At 40.2% G+C, this 20,732-nt stretch overlaps 1 protein-coding gene across 5 annotated transcripts in view; it reads right to left on the minus strand.

The window, feature by feature from the left end:
- MUSK (muscle associated receptor tyrosine kinase) overlaps positions 1-20,732 on the minus strand; it is a 100,021-nt gene that overhangs the window by 61,096 nt on the left and 18,193 nt on the right. For 2 of the 5 annotated variants that reach the window (XM_062206941.1, XM_062206938.1), the window contains exon 6: positions 308-337. The exons of the other annotated variants lie outside the window; for them this stretch is intronic. In XM_062206941.1, coding sequence (XP_062062925.1) covers positions 308-337 — 30 coding nt within the window. The remainder of the gene's footprint in view (positions 1-307; positions 338-20,732) is intronic. 5 annotated transcript variants of the gene reach the window in all.

Here is a 20,732-nt window from a genome sequence, read left to right on the forward strand (position 1 = left end):
GTGGAATTTCTATGATTATTTATTTCATTTCATTTTGTTTGTATTGCCAGAATTTGGGACAACAAATTTAAACCTTTCTGTTGACTGCATGTGTTCTTAAAACATGTAAATGGTCAAGAAACATTTAAAGAAGCAACCCATCTAATAACACTGTTAAATGCTATGACTTAATATTCCCCACACATTGTTTGTTATTTTTTTTAGCAAAATAAAGACTTTTAGAGTTGTTTGGAAGGCCAACAAAAATAATCAATTGAAAAGAGCCATACATTTACAAAAAAGCATCTCAGAAAGAAAAAAAAAATACCTTTAGTATCTTGGTCAGGTTCACTTTCTTCTATTTATAGAAACAAGACAAAACCCACAAATACAATAAACACAAACAAAACAACACATCATGAAAATGGAAGTCTTTGGCCACAGAAACGTCAATTGTGCAACAAGATTAATTATATTTCTCATTTCAGTAAGAACCAAGTGCAATCCCTGGAAACTACTGACCTTTGGAAAGCAAACTATTTAATGACAGAAGACTTCAAATTATTACGTTTAGTCAGGCAGTCTTATACAGAAAAAAACTACAGCGCACCCAGCAACATAGCTCATCCATGCTTTTTTATTCTAATGTTGACAATCCCCCTTTCTTTCTGGGCAACAGAGCGCCTACTATTCTCATAAATTGTGTTCCCCTCCTCGCCTGACTTCTCTCTTACAGGCCCTGTTGTGAAGTCAGTGATGTTGGATCTGGGATCTCAGCTATCATTTCTATGGCAATGGATTTATGTTGTGGTAAACAGGATTAGGGGGTTTCTGCAAAACAGAGCCTACCACCAACAGAGATCTGAAACTCTGATTCAACATCCTGGAGCTGCCCAGGGAACAGAAGGGCCAATCATTATCTTCTGGGAACCTAGGAGCCAGTCAGCTACAAAGGAAAATGAAAAAAAAAAAAAGTCTAAATGTGGTTAAATTGAGGGTTTATAATTTTTAACAAATCCTAGAAGGTGAGATAACAAAAATCAAATTCATTGTTCCAAAATGTTGATTGTAACCAAACCATATGTAGACCCCACATGGAGTTCTAATTTTCATGCCTCAAGGCTTATTAATGTCACTTTAGACTTTTTTTTTAGAGTTAACATTAAGCCAACTACAATATTTGTTTACAAGTAAAAAATAGTTGTGCTATTCCTAACAGCTTTTAATGATAGGAATACACTTACATATGTCTTCAGATTATGGATATTTTCACACACATTGCTTACTGTCTCATTTAACGCTCACCATGTCTCAGACAGCCCATTTTACAAAAAATATGAGACTGGGGGCCAGCATTCAATATGGGCACTGGTTCTAGTCTCGGCTGCTCCACTTCTAATCCAGTTCTCTCCTATGGCCTGGGAAAGCAGTAGAGGATGGCCCAGGTCCTTGGGCCCCTGCCCCCATGTGGGAGACCAGGAAGAAGTCCCTGGCTCCTGACTTCATATCAGCACAGCTCTGGCAATTGCAGCCACCTGGGAGTGAACCAGTGGATGGAAGTCCTCTCTCTCTTTCTCTGTCTCTGCCTCTCAAATAAATAAATACATCTTTTAAAAAAAAGAATATGAAACAGATATGCTTCCATCGAGTCAACAATTCAACCCCATGTTGAAATAGTGAGTCTCCCACTGCAGCTGTGTGTCATGATGAGAAGGTGTCACTTAGACACCCAGTCCCCTTAAAGTTCAGTGAATTTATGATTTCCCACTTAGATTTTACTGTCTGATCTTTCCCTACCTCTACCAAGCAAGTCAGATGCACATTGTTGTTTTATTTATTTATTTGAAGTATCAAAGGTCAAAGTTTACTCAAACTTTCTGAATTGACTACATTTGTGGTTAAAAGGAAACCTAGAAGCTTTCTATCAAATGTAACTCTAGAGAAAGAAATTGCTTTTAACACTGCCCTGACCCATGCCTGGTAAAGTGCTGGATAAATGGTCATTTCTTCCACACTCAACACTGCTCATCCAGACACTCAGAAATTGCAGAGTTCCTGTTTGCTTCACACCCCTTCATCAGAAGACAGAAATGGAGGTCAATATTTGGGCCAGACTGGGTCTGAAAAAAATTGCATATTATGAGATTGGGCATGTGTTTCTAGCTTCTCAGAAAGTTACACTTATTTCTAAGCTTGTACAAACAATCTCTGCCTACCTCCAGTTAAATAACTGAGGAGTGAATGGGATGACCATAGGGGTCCTATTGGATTATTAACCATCTTTATTCCATGGCTATAATATCTTCAACATTTTATTCCACTAAACTTTTGAAGAGCATAAGTAAGTTTTGAAAATCTTATTCATTGTCATTTTCTCTTCTCTTAAATTATTCTCCCAGGAACACAGAGCAAGTGCAAATCAACTCTGAGCCTCCTTGGAATTTTGCTCCACTGATATTTTTACTGGACTATACTTGAACTGTACTTTGGATCAATTTTGGACATTGCCTATTTTCCTCTGATCTTTTTCTACTTCATTCCTATTGTGGTTTCTATTTTTTTTTATTTTGTTTGATTTGTTTGGGATTAAAACAAGGAAGTTTTTGAAAGAATACTTGATGTTCACCACAGCAGATAAACAGAACAAACTCGAGGTGAAAGAATAACTAAAATCTATTGCTTTCCTAGGAGGATAATTAAACTATTGGAAATTACGCTTTCATGCATAGACTAAAAGTTCTAAAATATATTTTATACATACATATATTTACATGCTTATGCATTAATATACACACATGCACATATATTCACACACATGCACACAAAATTCTGATGATTTTAAATTAGAGAAAATTCTGGAAGGATAATCTATAAAATCTTCTTAAGCTTGAATACATTCATTCATGGTATGAGCTTATTGGTCACTTCAAGGTTAAACTAAAGTCCTAGTTTTTCCACGTATTCTGTTTACCTATTTTCTCTCTTGACTTCTGAACTTGTTGTTTTACCACTCATCAATTTTTAAATATTCTGTTTTGTGTTCTTTATTACAATTTAATTATTAAATTTTCACTTAACATCTTAATGTGTAATGCATTGGTTTTGTCTGCCAAATTGAGTAGTAATCTTCTTTAAGGATCTAGGGTTAGAACCATATTGGAGTTAGTATCATACTTTTGTTGATCCTATTTTCCCTTGAAGTCCCACAGAATCTCTTCTTTGCCAGTGGGATTAGTGATGTACTTTCCTTCCACTCTTTTGAGATTGCCCATAGGACATTAAGAAGAGGGAATCAATGATAGACCTTATTGGAGTAATCTGAGATATTATTTATTCACTTTACTTCAATATCCAAGTTAAATAGTAGTCCGGCATTTCCTTGAATATTTTATTTATGGGAATCTCAGTACCATGATAACATCTAGTTTTGATCAACTCTGTTTAAAGAAAGAAAAAAAGAACGTTCTCTAAATCAAACCAAACCAAAATCAGTTCCATTATGATTATCACCCACTAGACCCATTTCTTACTTCTAGCCACTGGGAAAGAACGGGGAAAATTCATCACATATCTTCATATTTTCAAACTTAATATCCATAACTTACCATCTGATCGCTCACTTTTGTACTTCCCCATTCCTCTTAGCTTGGTAGTCAAAGCTAAAGCTAACACAGAGATAAGTCTAACAAATTCAAAGAACAGCAAGACTTTTTAAAATGCTCTAGGTCTGTGAATTAGAATTTGCAGAAGATTCTATTTCCAGTCATGGAGCTCATAGTCGCTTAGCTCATTGATTCCACTGAAATTCATGACTAGTCAACACTCATTTTTATTTTGGTTCTTATTAATGTTTGTCTCCATAATGGTGATTGTGTCCATGAGATTTTAATTTTCCGAAAGATAAAATGAGATTTTCCTACTCAATTTACTGTATTGATTGAAGGAGGCATTTGGAAGGGAAACCTATTGTTATATTTGTAGCGGGAAATCAGAATTCCCTGATAAAAATAAAAGAAACACATTTAGTAAAATCACACAGGTCATGTAGATGTTGTGTAAAGATACCAAACAAGAGAAGAGGAAGAACTGTGGAGAGGTTGCATTCTTGTGAGCACAGGAGTTGGGAAGCCAAGAAGCGGAGAGGAATTTGGCTACATAGAGTTAAGATCTCAGAGGAGGCTTAAATTTCAGGTTCTCTGTGCTGTGCTGTTTGGCATTGGAACTTCCTCTTTCTCATAATGATGTTATCAGGAGAGGAAATATACACATAGGGGCTGGCATTGGAGCTCTGTAGGTTAAGCCACCGCCTGTGATGCTGGCATCTCCTGTGAGTGCTGGTTCCCTCTAGCTCTCTGCTAATGCACTGGGAAAGCATCAGAAGGTGGTGGGAGTATTTGGACCCTAATACCCACATGGGAGACCCAGATGGAGTCCCAGGCTCCCAGCTTCTGCCTGGCTCTGACCCAGTCATTGTAGCCATTTGGGGAGTCGATGGAAGATTCTCTCTTTCTCTCTTCACCTTTAAAAGACATCGATATATCTTTAAAAAATTATATAAAAATATAAATAAAGAAAACAGAACTTGGAGGTAAAGCCACATCTGATAGGTTTTAAAGGGCTTCTTATATGGGCATTCCAGAGTTTCCAATTATACTTGTCTGTTTCTTATCTCAATGTTCAGGACTAAGTCAATATCAGTAATAGGTTATGTAATGGTCTATAGCATGAGGGTTAAAGGAATAGGCTCTGGATCTAGGCTACCATGTTAGAAATCTTGTGATACAGTTATGATTTTTTAAAGATTTATTATTTATTTGAAGGCGAGAAAGAGAGAGAGAGATCGATCTTCCACTCTTTGGTTCACTCCTCAGATGGCTGCAATAGCCAGCACTGGCCCAGGCCAAAGCCAGGAGTCAGGAGCTTCTTCTAGGTCTCCCACATGGGTACAGAGACCCAAACTCTTGAGCCATCTTCCACTACTTTTCCCAAGTCATTAGCAGGGAGCCAGATCAGAAGTGAAGCAGTTGGGACATGAACCAGTGCCTATTTGGAACCAGAGGCAGCAGCTTTACTCGCTATGCTACAACACCAGCCCTGGTATGGTTAGTTTATAATCAGCTATTTCTGTTAAACAAAAAAGCTGTGAAAATAAATGCGCATGAGAGTGTGTTTTATTTATTTAAGTAGCTTTGGAGTTGATACTCTTGTGTTTTCTAGATGGATTTTAAAAAGTCACCTTTAAACATCAAGACTTTTATATTTTTTTCAATAATAATAATTCTTGGCCGGCGCCGCGGCTCACTAGGCTAATCCTCCACCTGTGGCGCTGGTACTCCGGGTTCTAGTCCCGGTTGGGGCACCGGATTCTGACCCGGTTGCTCCTCTTCCAATCCAGCTCTCTGCTGTGGCCCGGGAAGGTAGTGGAGGATGGCCCAAGTCTTTGGGCCCTGCACCCATGTGGGAGACCAGGAGGAAGCACCTGGCTCCTGGCTTCAGATTGGTGCAGGGCGCCAGCTGTAGCGGCCATTTAGGGGGTGAACCAACGGAAGGAAGACCTTTCTCCCTGTCTCTCTCTCTCTCACTGTCTAACTCTACCTGTCAAAAAAATAATAGTAATAATCCTTGATGATAACATATCCCACTCAGTAGAGTTTATATAGTGATATATAATAATTAGAAAACAGACTGTTCATCAAGATGATGCTATGAATTCACAATTCAGTCCTCAAGCTAGAATAAGTACATAGCAATCCTAGAGAACACACAATTTGTTTTTACCTACAAAAACAAAGTCATGTTAGAAACCAAGAAGAATTCTCACTGTGTAGCAAGTAGGCAGAACATACCAGATAAGCTCGAGCTGCTGAATTCTGGTTCTCTAAACAGGAGGAGGGGCCTGGATTTTGATTTCTCTAGCAGTGTTTCACCCCAGGTGGGGGTTGGAGGCTGAGTGAAACCAAAGGGAAGGGGCGAAGCTTCCTTTTTGTGAAAGGAAGAAGAAAAGTTTGGTGATTATATATTCTGTATTGTACATGGAGTTACATCCAGATTGTGTGTTATGCTTTCAGCTCACTTAGTAACTGGATGTGGGTTGAATCCCAAAACCTTATAGAACAGAGACCCTAAGTTTCCACTCGGCGACAACTTATTTGAAATAAAGAAGTTGAAGGACTCCTAAAGGCAACTCCAAAGACTACTGAAAAAGAATTATTTCAGAGAGAGAATAATAAGATATGCAGCAGCAAATCATAGTTTCAAAGCACATAGGAAAACGAATGCCAAGAAAGGAAATGAATTCAGTAATTGTGGGATTAATTTACTCTGGAAGAGATGAGGTAATGCAAAAAGCAAAGTGAAAGAATCTCAAAAAATAAAGAACTAGCATCTGTTAAAAGAAAAGAACATTAAATTGTGAGATAAATATGCAAAACTGAAATGCAAGTAAGTGTGACAAAAACAATAGAAATACTAGTAATTAAAATTATAATAACAGAATGTAAAAATAAAACCACACAAACACCAACAGATCTGATAAACCCAGGATTGGATGGGATTAAATGTAGAATGAGTGAATCAGAAGATACTTATAAAATTATACAGTCCTTAGACTAGACAGCAAAATAGAGAAAAATGTGAAGGATTAATTAAGAAATTAGAAGTAGAGAACAGAGGGAAGTGCAAAGAGAATATTTCTTTTTTTAAACTTTTATTTAATAAATAAAAATTTCCAAGGTACAACTTTTGGATTATAGCAATTTTTTGCAAAGAGAATATTTCAAAAGATAATGGTTGAGATTTTCCACACCTGAAGAATTGCTTCAGTCCCCAAAGATGTATTAAAGAGGTGACATTCAAAGTTTGAAATTCACCAGAATCACTTAATGAAGCTCAAAAACTATTAAATTCTAGAAAAACGACCTTGATGACTAAATCAGAATTTCCTGCCTGGGGACTGGAGGTCTGTGTTTCTCAGCAGTCCTTGAAAACTTGACCGCCATTTCCAGTGGTCAGTGGACTGTAAACCACAAGGTCGTAAGTACACTGGAGGATTAATAAAAATAATCTGATACTGTTGTGGTTTTAAAATGCATCCACAAAGCCTTCCTTGGAAAAGTGGAGCTTGATTTCTCTCCTTAGAGGTGGGCTAGGCTTGGTGACTCACCAGAATAAGGCAGAAGTGCGGTATGCTTTCTGAGAACAGGTCATAGAAAAACACTGCCCATCCCTCCTTGTCCTCTATGAGATTATCAACTCTGGGGCAAGCAAGGCACCATGTGGCCAGCATGTTCCGTCTGTGGAGGGAGCGCCCAGATAGGGCAAGAGTGTTGCCTTTTCATCAGCCTTGTGAAGACGAACAGTTGAGTTGGATTCTCTGGTCCAGCCAAGCTTCCAGATGAATGAAGAAGTGGTCAACATCTCCACCGCAGATGCAGCCTAGAGAGCAACTCCATGAAGCCGCTCTGGAGTTCCTGACTCCCAGAAACTAGGACGGAATCCTCTGTTGCTGTTCTAAGCCACTAGGTTTCTGTGTCATTTATTACACAGCAATAGATAAGTAGTTGACACTGTGACAAATTATAGTGAAATAGATGAATGACATCAGGAAGAAAAGTCAGGTTCCAGAACATGGAGTGATAGAATGACAGGAAATTTCTCGTCAGTGGATGTCAGACAACATCAGGTAATGGTGAGGAAAATAACTGTCAGCCTAGATGTTAATACTCATCTGAATCATAAAGGGGACATGATTACATTTTCAAACATGCAAATGCAAAGGTGGTTGACTGCCCACAGACCATCACTGCAAGAGCTAATGTATAATATATTCCGAGATAAAAGAAGTAGAAAACAGAAGAAAAAATGACATGAAAAGGGAATGAAGAACACAGAACTTGGTGACATATGTTGGTAGAACTTTTTAACTATGGGCTATGGAACAATTCAGTTTTTTAAGAAAAATAAAATTTTGGATAACACCAAGGAAGAGGAAGAGTTTGAGAGGAGAGGATATTAGATAGGATGACATTAAGGAATGATAAGATTCTTCTCTTATTTGAGAAGACTAGAGAAGTATTAAGTGATTTTAAAGTTTGAACTATAGCATAGTATATATACATATATATATACTATAAAAGTAATTATTAACATATATCATTGTGACCTATAATTTCAAAATCAAAAAAACTTTGTGGAAATGGTAAAGTGGAGAATTAAAGAAATATATTAATCCAGCAGAAAGGGAGTTTAAAAAGAAGCAGAGAAAGAAAGAACATAACATAATAGAAACAAGAATAAAGACTAATGAAACTAAATTCTCAAATATAAAGGACTAAATTTGTCTACTAAAAATAATGTCTTCTAAGTTGGATTATATAAAACAAAAGCTGCCCTATTCTGCTTGCAAAATAGCAGAAAGTTAGGAAAGAAAGGATGGATGGATACCACCAAGCAAAGGGATAGTAAAATACCACACAAAAGAAAAATGTGGTAACAATATTCATAAAAGAAAAGCAGAACTTATAATAAAAAAATTCATAGCGTGAAAGAGGAACATTGCCCAGAGGTAAGGAAATACAGTCCCCAATGGAGGAGCTATAATACAATTTAACATTTAGGCATTTAGCAATATAGTTCCAAAAATGTAAGACCAAAACTGATGGAATTAAGAAGACACATTTTTCAAAGCCACCGACATAATGCTGAATTTTCTGCATAGAAACTTATGGACAGTTCATTGTCATTGACAATGTGAAGTACAAATGACCTATTAAAATCACCTATATAAATGACCTCGTTAAATGATCTATTTCAGGGGGAGGGTCATAATTTTTTCAAACCTAAATAAAGGAGAAAAGTAAGTATTGCTTCTATTCTTGCCTGTAATTCTAAATGAAATTTAATTTTCTGGCACGGTATAAATTTATTGAAATAGAAAATTAAAATGAAAAGTTTATAAATGCTTCAAAGTAAAAAGTTATGTTTCTCAGCTTGAGCTGCTCTTGCTTCTAAATTTCAAATATAAATTTCCTGAAATTTGCATTATTTTGTGAGAACTCATTTGGTGACAGCACCAGAAATTAAGATGACTTGTGAAAATGTCTTGGAAGCAAGAAGTGTATATTAAGAAGAAATGAAAAAATCATGCCATCTATATAAAACACTGTGGTTTTTGCCTTTTAAAATAGTTTTTCCCTGAACATTGTCTTGTTGTATTTTCATATGTCATTTATTATAAGTTTGCTTACAATCAGTATCTTATGGAAATCTATGACTATCTGTTCTATGACAACACCACTTTTGAGGACAAACTCAGGAATTAGAAAATCAAAATCTGTTAAGAGGGTGGATAGTGTCCTGTCCTTACGTACAACCAGTGCACTTGCAATAACTCAGGTGCAGGCCTGGATTTTAATCCTCACTTCATTGCTTACTACCTGTTCGGACACGATTGTTGCTTAACTGCTCTGAACTTCAGTTTATTCCTCTAGAAAATGTGCTTATTAACTCCTAGCCCCTGAAATTGTGGAGAAGATGAAATGACATGACTCAAATACGGCAGTGACTATAGCTCCTAACACACAGCTAGGAAGGAATAGGGGCCAGTTTTGAAGCTGGATCTTCTAGGTCTTTTTTTTTTTCCAGAGTTATTTTGATCTCTAGGATACCTTCTGACTCATCGAAGCAGTTCCTTTAATGACTTCAAAGGAAATCGTTCTATTTTATTGTATTTTTTCATCTCAACCGGCCTTAGCTAATGCATCCTGGATATAGATCATGTTGAGTATTCCTTTCATAGGTGTTAAAAATATGGGCTTAACTCCATTCTTAGATGAAATAATTTTGAAAGGAAAAGATTTTTCATGCTTAGATAGATAAATTCATTCTTTAAATTCTGTTATTTAAAAACATGGATGCTGATCTAGGTACATTACTTAGATCTGTATTTAACCAGACGATTTGTCTCAACTGATCATACCTTAAGAATTATTGAGTTGGAAATGCATGTTAGAATACAAGCCATACAAAGAGCAAAAGGGTGATATTGTCTTATATCATACAACTTTTTTTTTTTTAAAAAAAATGGCCCAAGGTGGTAGAGATCTAATCATATTGAGTCTCTGTTGCACTTTGTTTCTGAACAAATTCTTCCTTAGTTTTCCAATCGTTAAAAGAAAATCTGGCCATATAATAATGGCAGACCTACATAAATACCTGGTTTCTCTTTCCTGACTCTTGGTAGCTAAAGCGAAGAAACTCAATCCTGGTGCGCTGCTACTGTTTACATCTCTGGCTCCTTGGAAGCAGAGCATGCATGAGGCAGTTTACCCACTGTGGCTTCATCTCTGAAGCAATCAAAATGCAAACTCCTTCAGAAAACAGTCACATCCTCCTCAAAACCAGCTTCTCCCTCCTCTGAGTCCTCCAAGAACAGCTGCCTGCCTCCGTGATACCATGCGTCTCTGAAGTGGCTTGGGTTGGGAACATTTCTGTGGCCCTTGAGATAATAATGTTTCTCTAGCTTGTAAATATGGATGGTGACTAAAGAGGATGAGCAAGAAATATTTACCAAGTAAATCAGACAGGAGCCATACGAAGTTCACTTGGTTGAATTTCAGGCTTAGATGTAGATAGAGCAACGATTGAGAATATTTTTGGCAAACTGACATAGAAAATATGTTAGAAGCTTAATCATCAGCCAATAAAAAAGCTGGATTTCAGTTCTTCATTCTTGAAAAAAATGCTGGGGCCAGCATTGTGGCACAGCAGGTTAGCTGGTGCCTGTGTTGCCAGCATCCCATGTGGGTGCCAGTTCAAGTTCTGGCTGCTCCACTTCTAATCCAGCTCTCTGCTAATGCACCTGGGAAAGCAGCAGAGGACAACCCAAGTACTTGGGCCCTTGCCACCCACACAACAGACCCGGATGAAGTTCCTGGCTTTGGCCTGGCCTAGCTCTTGCTGTTACAATTATTTTGGGGAGTGAGCCAGCAGATGGAAGATCTCCCTCTCTCTGTCTCTCCTGCTTTCTCAGTAATTCTGCCTTTCAATTAACTAAAACTAAATCTTTTTTAAATGCTGAACTGCATAATAGACAGAAATGATTCTTAGTTTACCTTTTTATTTTTTCTTATTTTTTTAAAGATTATTTATTTGAAAGGCAGAGTTACAGAGAGGCAGAGGCAGAGAGAGAGAGAGAGAGAGAGAGAGAGAGAGAAAGAGAGAGAGAGATTTTCCTTCCTCTGGTTCACTTTCCAGATGGCCGTAACGGCTGGAGCTGTGCTGATCTGAATGCAGGAGCCAGGAGCTTACTCCAGGTCTCCCACTTGGGTGCAGGGGCCCAAGGACTTGGTCCATCTTCTACTGCTTTCCCAGGCCATAGCAGAGAGCTTGACCGGAAGTAGAGCAGCCAGAACTCGAACCAGTGTCCATATGGGATGCCAACACTGCAGGCGGTGGCTTTACTCGCTATGCCAGAGTGCGGGCCCCAGTTTACCTTTTTAAAACATTCTTTAATCCTCTGCCTTGCAGCACCGGCACACCGGGTTCTAGTCCCGGTCGGGGCACCAGATTCTGTCCCGGTTGCCCCTCTTCCAGGCCAGCTCTCTGCTGTGACCCGGGAGTGCAGTGGAGGATGGCCCAGGTCCTTGGGCCCTGCACCCCATGGAAGACCAGGAGAAGCACCTGCTCCTGCCTTAGGATCAGCGTGGTGCGCTGGCCGCAGTGCGCCGGCGGCGGCAGCCATTGGAGGGTGAACCAAGGGCAAAAGGAAGACCTTTCTCTCTGTCTCTCTCTCTCACTGTCCACTCTGCCTGTCAAAAATTTTTTTAAAAAATTCTTATTTCACAATAGTTTTGATTTATAAAAGAGTAGCAAAATAGTATAGGTTTCCATGTACTGTTCCCTAAATGCTGACGTTTTGTATAACCACAGTACCTTGATCAAAACCTCCAGTTTACTTTTAAATAACATTGTGATCTAAGTTCAGGAAGATTTCTGCCCTCTGACAGCAGTAAAATAAGCTGAAGTCTATTAAGAATAAGAATTCTGCTTTTCTAACCAGAAATTTTAACTGGAAAAAGAAATGAGAGCCATAACATCATAGTGTCCTGGTTGCCTAAGTGGCTTGGGTTGCAAACATTTCTGTGGTCTATTCTATGAAATTTCAGATGCATTAGGCAATAAGCTTGCAACTGTAAGTCCCCATATTGCCAAGATCATAGATACGAGTCACTTAAAGACTATGCCCCAGAGATTATATCACAGAAGACATCTCAGTGTTATCCTGTGAGTCAAATCAGAGTTCATTCTGATTTTCAAAGCCCTTGTATTGGATACTATCCCAGACTCTTTAGTCCTTCTTTTTACTGTCTGGTTAGGAGTCAGGATCAAGCTGTGTTGGTATGAAAACATCAGTCTTTTTTGCCTGTTTTCTTTTTCACTGTCATGTCATCGCACCATGAGCTGTTCTTCAACACTCAGAGCTTTAGAGAACTTCTCTGAAGCTTCCCTGCCCCTTCGTTGCCTTCTGCTTCCTGTCTATGTATCCCGCACAAACTTGTATCACTGTAAACATATTATACTGTGATCATTGTTACTACTTGTTTACATATCTATCTTCCTTACTAAGTGTGAAAAAAATTAAGAAATGACCAAGCCTTATTTTTCCTCTGTATTCTTAGGAGTTATCTCATGACATGGGACACAGCAGGAACTCAATAAATGAACAAATTTGGAGCCATCCTAACATGTATGTCCTACTAACTGTAGGAAAGCTAATTTTTTTTTTTTGACAGGCAGAGTGGACAGTGAGAGAGAGAGAGACAAAGAGAAAGGTCTTCCTTTTGCCATTGGTTCACCCTCCAATGGCCGCTGCGGCCAGCGCACCACGCTGATCCGAAGGCAGGAGCAGGTGCTTCTCCTGGTCTCCCATGGGGTGCAGGGCCCAAGCACTTGGGCCATCCTCCACTGCACTCCCTGGCCACAGCAGAGAGCTGGCCTGGAAGAGGGGCAACCGGGACAGGATTGGTGCCCCGACCGGGACTAGAACCCGGTGTGCCGGCGCCGCAAGGTGGAGGATTAACCTAGTGAGCCGCGGCACTGGCCTAGGAAAGCTAATTTTATCCTTAAGTTGTTAGTAGTCACATGGAACACAGGGAGCCCAAGTAGGAATCCTGAAGTCTATGTTTTTCAAAGTGTGGTTTGATGATGAGTGACCTCCACTAAGGATTATTTGTGCTGTTAAAAGTCACTGCCACGGACTTATTGAGTCTGAATCTCCAGGAAATGCATCCTGAAGCTACACGATTTAATAAGATCTGCAAATGCTTCTGATGGGCATCGATATTTGAGAATCACTGGCAGGTAAATTTCCACTAGTCTGTCAACTTAGATATTTTCGTATCTTTCCATAGAGATCTTGAGGTGGGTATAATCAATGATATGTCTATAAATTAAACATGATAATATTAGTATCAGGGAGAAGGTGTAACAGCTATTAAGACTAAGCTTCAGGCCGGCGCCATGGCTTAACAGGTTAATCCTCCGCCTTGCGGTGCCGGCACACTGGGTTCTAGTCCCGGTCGGGGCGCCGCTTGCCCCTCTTCCAGGCCAGCTCTCTGCTATGGCCCGGGAAGGCAGTGGAGGATGGCCCAAGTCCTTGGGCCCTGCACCCCATGCGAGACCAGGAGAAGCACCTGGCTCCTGGCTTCAGATCAGTGAGATGTGCCGGCCGCAGCGGCCATTGGAGGGTGAACCAACAGCAAAAAGGAAGACCTTTCTCTCTGTCTCTCTCTCTCTCACTATCCACTCTGCCTGTCAAAAAAAAAAAAAAAAAAAGACTAAGCTTCAAACTGGTTTCTAAGATACATGACAGGAGTGGCAAAAAAATAAAGTAAAAGAAAATAAAGTACAGTATTCACTATAGGGAGGTAGAAGTGCCCATGTATCAGGAAAAGCTATTTATGGTCCATAGGCACAAAGTCTTTAAGCAGTTTCTCACTTGGGATCTACGTGGTGGCAGTGACTCACAGAATGAATGATCTCTATTTTCAACAAGATTCCTGGCAGATGGCAATTCCTGTACTGAATAAAATATGCTGGAAGCTCAGGATATGTGCTAGAACTGCCTCTACTTCCATGTTGTCGTACTATTTTGTTTTGTTTTGGACACATTAACTCCAATAGTGTCTTTCCAATTTGCCAATAAAGGCAAATCTTCATATAGCTCCTTAGATAAGCTTCCTGTGTCCCTTGTCGTAGTGGGGCCAAGCTAAAGTTGTAATCTCTCACAAGTGTCAGGAATGCAGGTACAGACCATTGCTGATTGAGGGTAGATTTATGTTCTTTGGAAACCAGATGAGCAGTTGGTAATGTTGACGACATTCTGCTCATGAAATGTGAGAAGCATACTCAGCAGAATTCTCTGGAGATGTATCCAGCTTTACAACAATGTAAACAGCGGACAACAATACCGACAGCAGCCAAAGAGCTACTGTGTAGACACTGTGTACAGGCACAGCCCAGTTTAAGAACTCAGTCCATGAAATAATATTGCCCCATTTCACAAACGAGGCAGTCAGCTTACTGAGGCCAAGGAAACTACCCCACCACACACAACTAGTAAGTGTCAGGGTCAGGTTAACACCCAGGTCTATAGATGGTGCTAAAACATGGTACTCTCCAGGGTACTGACCCACACGACAAAAATACAAATAATAATAATAATAATAATAATAATAAAGGAGTCAAAACATCTGAGCTCCTTTGCTAACTTGGGTAAAGTAATGATCTTTCTGGCCTTAGATTTCCCTATCAGCCAAACAAGGGATTAAACAGTATGACTTCTCAGTCCCGTAACAGATTTAGGATCCATGTCTACTCTTCTGATAGGAATAGATGTCATAAAGACAAACTCTATTTTAAATAAAAACTTGAAAAATTTGCCATGGGCCTGTATCGCTTCTACCTCACAGATGAAGAGGACAAATGGAAGAAAAAGCTGCACTTAGCTTCATGAGGGCTTAAGTCACTGCTTCTGCTCCACAGAGGTCAAGTCAGCTCTGGACAGAACATCAACATCTATTGTTTGACTGCTTCCTTGTGTCGTTCGTTCCTAAAAGAGCTAGAAGTATTTCCTTTAATTTATCCTCCCTACAAATTATGAGATCGATAGTATTATCAATCTCTTTGTACAGATGGGAAAGCAAGCACAGAGACTAAGTAACCCACCAGGGACTTGAACTCGGGAAGTTTTCTCTAAGTCCAAAGCCCATGCAGTTTTCTCAAGAGACTAGAGCCCAGGTTATTAATTGTTGTATTATGTTCCCTACAAAATCCATGGCTTGCATAGTTTATCATTCATGGAACTAAATATACTAATTAAAACCTCAAGGCCAGTGCTGTGGCTCAATAGGCTAATCCTCCACCTGTGGCGACAGCACACCTGGTTGTAGTCCCGGTCGGGGCGCCAGATTCTGTCCTGGTTGCCCCTCTTCCAGGCCAGCTCTCTGCTGTGGCCTGGGAGGGCAGTGGAGTATGGCCCAAGTGATTGGGCCCTGCACCCACATGGGAGACCAGGAGAAGCACCTGGCTCCTGGCTTCAGATCAGCGCGGTGCGCCAGCCACAGCGGCCATTGGAGGGTGAACCAACAGTAAAGGAAGACATTTCTCTCTGTCTCTCTCTCTCTTTCACTGTCGACTCTGCCTGTCCTGTCCAAACAAAACTAAACAAAACAAAAAACAACCTCAAATTCATGTATTTGATATCTGAAGGAAATAACTGAGAGTAAAATTGTTCAGACTCCATATTGCCATTGAATTCTAATAACTTTCTAAGACATATTTGCATGAATCAAGAGAATTACATTCTGGGAGCTGGCAGGGGGTTAAGCCACTGCTTGCAATGCTGGCAGTCCATATTGGAATGCTAGTTCAAGTCCCAGCTGCTCTGCTTATGATCTAGCTTCCTGCTAATGCACCGGGAAAGGCAGTAGAGGATGGCTCAAGTGTTTGAGACCCTGCCACCCACTTGGGAAACCAGGATAGTGATTCTAGGCTCCAGGCTTTGGCCTGGCCCAGACCTGGCTGTCATGACCATTTGGGGAGTCCTCTTTTTTTTTTTTTAAAAAAAAGATTTATTTTATTTATTTGAAAGACAGAGTTACAGAGAGAGGTAGAGACAAAGACAGAGGTCTTCCATCCTCTGGTTCAGTGCCCAGATGGCTGCAACGGCTGGAGCTATGCCAATCCAAAGCCAGCAGCCAGGAGCTTCTTCCCGGTCCCCCAAGTGGGTGCAGGGGCCCAAGGACTTGGGCCATCTTCTGCTATCCCAGACCATTGCAGAGAGCTGGATTGGAAGAGGAGCAGCTGGGACTAGAACTGGTGCCCATATGGGATGCCGGCGTTTCATGCCAGGGAGTTAACCCACTGCACCACAGCACCAGCTCCAGGGAGTCCTCCTCTTTTTCGTTCTCCTTCTCTTTTTCTTTCTCTCCCTGTCACTCTGCCTTTCAAGTTATATATATATATATATATATATATATATATATATATAATTTTTATATATATATATAATTTATATTTTGAAGTTAAGCTCAGTGAAGGCATGGCTATCTCTGCCTCATATAGTGCCTGAAACATTGCTCAATGCATTTTTTTGGATGAATTAATGCATTAAAAAGAGGGAAATTTTCCTCTTCTGGGTATGTATGTGTGAACTTGTGCTTCTTGTCTTAAAAACCTGAAATTAAAAACTTACTGCAGTTAGAGTACACGTATTTCAGGTCTCAGTAAGTTTTCACTTCAAATAATGTAATACCAACATTTTACTAAATACTTTATTTTAAAGCACATTTCCTTCAACACTGCAAATTAGTGACACCTGTCATTTGACTTGAAGCCTTCTCTGTGTGGTGTTATAACTATTATATAACATTTTTTACATTAGGGACTTAGTGACAAATTTTCAACTAAAGGAGCACCTTGGCACTCTTTCCTAAAAGCTCTACAAAACTCTTTAGATGAAACCACAACAGAACATCACCTAAAGTCAAAATCAATGGGTCAAACTCTTCTTTTAGAACATGCACCCTATGAAGTCATGCAGATTTAATTTTCCCAGTGGTAGCCTCCAGGGATACCGAAAGGTTATGATTTTTTCCTTTGGTTTCGTTTTTAAATACACAATGTATTCATGACAGCAAATCAAACCTGTTAGTGGCATCAAACGAGTGAGATTGATGCCCAAAACAGGACCACTGCAAATTTATTAAAAGTGCAATCGCTGAGGGCACAGCACACGTTGGGGTTTTAAATACCTCTCTCTGTGGCATTTGTCATATTAAGAGCTGCAGCATAAACAGAGGAAAAAGCAAATCAAACGTGGTGTAAACATTACATGATCTCTTCCGCTTTTGTAGATGCACCAAGGGAATCTGATCTGTAGGAAGCAGGGCAGCCAGAAGCCTAACCTTTTGAAAACAGAGCTGATCTCTTACAGTCATCTCTAATGACATCTGCCTCGGGGACCCAACCTATAGGAATTGCAGTTTGTTTTGATCTTTTGGAATCCTATTTGTCTTGTAGACGGCATACCGCTGCAAAATAAGGTCCTTAGGAAAAAAGCTCCGAATAGATGTGGTCAGTCCTAAGGGTGCGCCGGTAAGGCTTCTCATGCTGAAAGGTGTCTCCAGTCAGGTACCCTGACAAGCCATGGGGACACACACACTGAAGCCACCTCAATTTTCCATGTGGCTTGTCCTTCTGTCCCAATTCCCGAGTACCTTTCCCACGTGTTGACACAAAATGGTGCTTTTCAAAGCCCCGTGAAGATGCAGAGTTGTTTAAACATTGGGGAAGTGTATAATAACCCTCTACGCAGGAGGATTCTGATCTTGTTCTTGTTCTGCTGTAGACCCCCTGCTCTCTGGACCCTCCTTCCTCTGCTAGACTCTCTCCGTACTTTGTACTGAAGCCAAGTTGCCTCTTCCCATTGCGGGTGATTGAGAACTCTCTCTTCATTCCAGCTGCACTCTCCACTCTTTTTCTTCATGGTTTAAAACTCCAAGGGCAAGCCGGCGCCGTGGCTCAGTAGGCTAATCCTCCGCCTTGCGGCGCCGGCACACCGGGTTCTAGTCCCGGTCGGGGCACCGATCCTGTCCCGGTTGCCCCTCTTCCAGGCCAGCTCTCTGCTGTGGCCAGGGAGTGCAGTGGAGGATGGCCCAGGTCCTTGGGCCCTGCACCCCATGGGAGACCAGGAGAAGCACCTGGCTCCTGCCATCGGATCAGCATGGTGCGCTGGCCGCAGTGCGCCTACCATGGCGGCCATTGGATGGTGAACCAATGGCAAAAGGAAGACCTTTCTCTCTGTCTCTCTCTCTCTCTCACTATCCACTCTGCCTGTCAAAAAAAAAAAAAAAAAAACTCCAAGGGCAGGCAAGGTAATAAGAGGAAATGCAATCAGCAGGGAGCCTAATGTACTCTATTAATTTGTCTCTCCACTACTCTGCATTCAATCAGTTTCCATCCACAAAGTAGGATTCATCTGAATGTAAAATTCGCCACATATAATAAGATCTAATTCAGTCTCAAATAAATAAATCTTTTTATCACACTTAAGTCAAAGACTGAAGGGGAGGCAAGAAAACAATTAACATTACTTGAAAGATTTATGTCTGTGGCATAGTGTTCACATCCATGTGTGTGTGTGTGTGTGTGTGTGTATGCCTCTGGTCAAGAACAGATATCCAAAAAAAGAATCACATACTTTAGAGGTTGTCCAAAGCAACCACTATAGCAATCTCCCCTTGAAAACGCCAGTACTGCCATTCAAATCAGCACTTGGCCTTGACCCGTCCCTCTGTGGGTCTTCCTGGGCTTGCGAGGTACTCAGGAGGAAACAGTTTCAGTTATAGAAAGGAAGCCATGAGGATCATTTCTTGGCTATACACCATGTCTAAGGCACAAATGTGAAGCAAACAAGACTACCTATTAGAAAAAAAATTCCTGCTATATGGCCCTGAAAAGTCTTTATTTCTGCTTGCAACCTAACAAATTTAATTTCAGCAAACTGAATTTTCTGAAGGCAAAGGACCACACAAAATCATCTTACTGATAATGATATTTTCATTTCTGTGAGCAACTAAAGAAAGAAAATAATCCCACATAGAAGAAATAGTTCTAGTTAAAAATGTAGAAAACTTATGAATCAATATAGTTGACTTATCTTCTTTGTTTTATTGTTGAAGTCATATATTTATTCTCATTTCTGGAAACAGCTAAGGAATGATCTTAACTAAGGAGGAAAAAGCCACAAACGAGGTGTGATTAACTGCTATTGGCACCTATAAGATAACTCAATTTCAGAGACACTACAAAAAAGAAACAAAAAAAAATCATAAGAAACTAATGACCATGAGATGCCACCCAGATATGGTAAAACATGAAAAGATTAGCACCTTAGAATTTATAAAATGTGAAACGGAGACCTCTCGTGATAGCAGACAAAAAAAACGCTCACACCTTGCCATGGAACCTATCCTAAAGCCCACTGTTATACAGGTACCTAAGACAGGTCTAACCTTTCCAAAGGAAGAGTCTCTACAGGTGTGAGATGGACAGCATGTGTCTGCATTTCAGATGACTGTGGAGTTTGGGAAACAAAGTAGACTTCCTTGCCAACATCAAATCATGTGTTTGTGTGGTTCTCACAGAGCAGGGCATCCCTTTTCTATAGGGATTTACCTTGCTTTCACTTTTGTGTTTGTGCTATAAATCAGTAACACCCAGTGAGGTGTGGGAAATGTTCATTGAGAAATCAGAACCCAAAGTGAGTTTTCATTCTGGATCCTACAAACCACTATGAATTGACAAACTCCAGATTTTTGTGCGTCAGTAAACAAGGAGAGCCAAATGAACAGCTGATGCATCAGCAGCTGCCATCCTCTGATGGTCACCTTACTCCATCTAGGCGACTCCATGGACTTCCTCTCGCAGCACGCATGCTACTGCCCTGAGGAATTCCTTCCTTTCCTAGGGAAATGACATGTTCTAGGTTGCACCCATCAGATCTCCACCACCCACATTCCTTACCCAAAAGTGACCTAATCAACAATTGTTTCTGAGAAAACTTTTAACCTTCCCTGAGTTTGTCTTAGAGAAGAAAAGAGCAGCAGAAGTGCTAAATTAACATCAGACCAATGAACAGAAAGGTTCATGTTACTTTATCACAATTGTATAATACTTGGAAGCTTATACTCATATAGTAGTTCTTTCCAATTAGAAAATTCTCTTTATAAAAGTTCAAAAAGTGGGGCTGCTCCTGTGGCGTAGCAGGTAAAGCCACCATCTGCAGTGCTGGCATCCGATATGGGCGCTAGTTTGGGTCCTGGCTGCTCCGCTTCCCATCCGGCTCTCTGCTATGGCCTGGGAAAGCAGTGGAAGATGCCCAAGTCCTTGGACCCCTACACCTGCTATAGTTTTTAAAATGTTCCAAAAAATATAGAGCTACATAAAATATAAATGCATATTATGAAGAAACTATGACCGGCCTTCAAAATCTTTTTGCACCAAAATAAATTTATCCTTTGCTTCCATTTTTTGGCAATCATTTTGAAGTACCCTTGTACATTTTATTCTTATACAACTGAGTCAGCCTTTCTGTGTTACTAGCAGGAAGACTTTCTTATTATCTCTATGGGATATGGCTGGAGCTATACTGTTTCATCCCAGGTTAAAATATTGGAATATTTGGTAATTGG

Source organism: Lepus europaeus, chromosome 12, assembly GCF_033115175.1.
Source record: "Lepus europaeus isolate LE1 chromosome 12, mLepTim1.pri, whole genome shotgun sequence".
Taxonomy (NCBI): domain Eukaryota; kingdom Metazoa; phylum Chordata; class Mammalia; order Lagomorpha; family Leporidae; genus Lepus; species Lepus europaeus.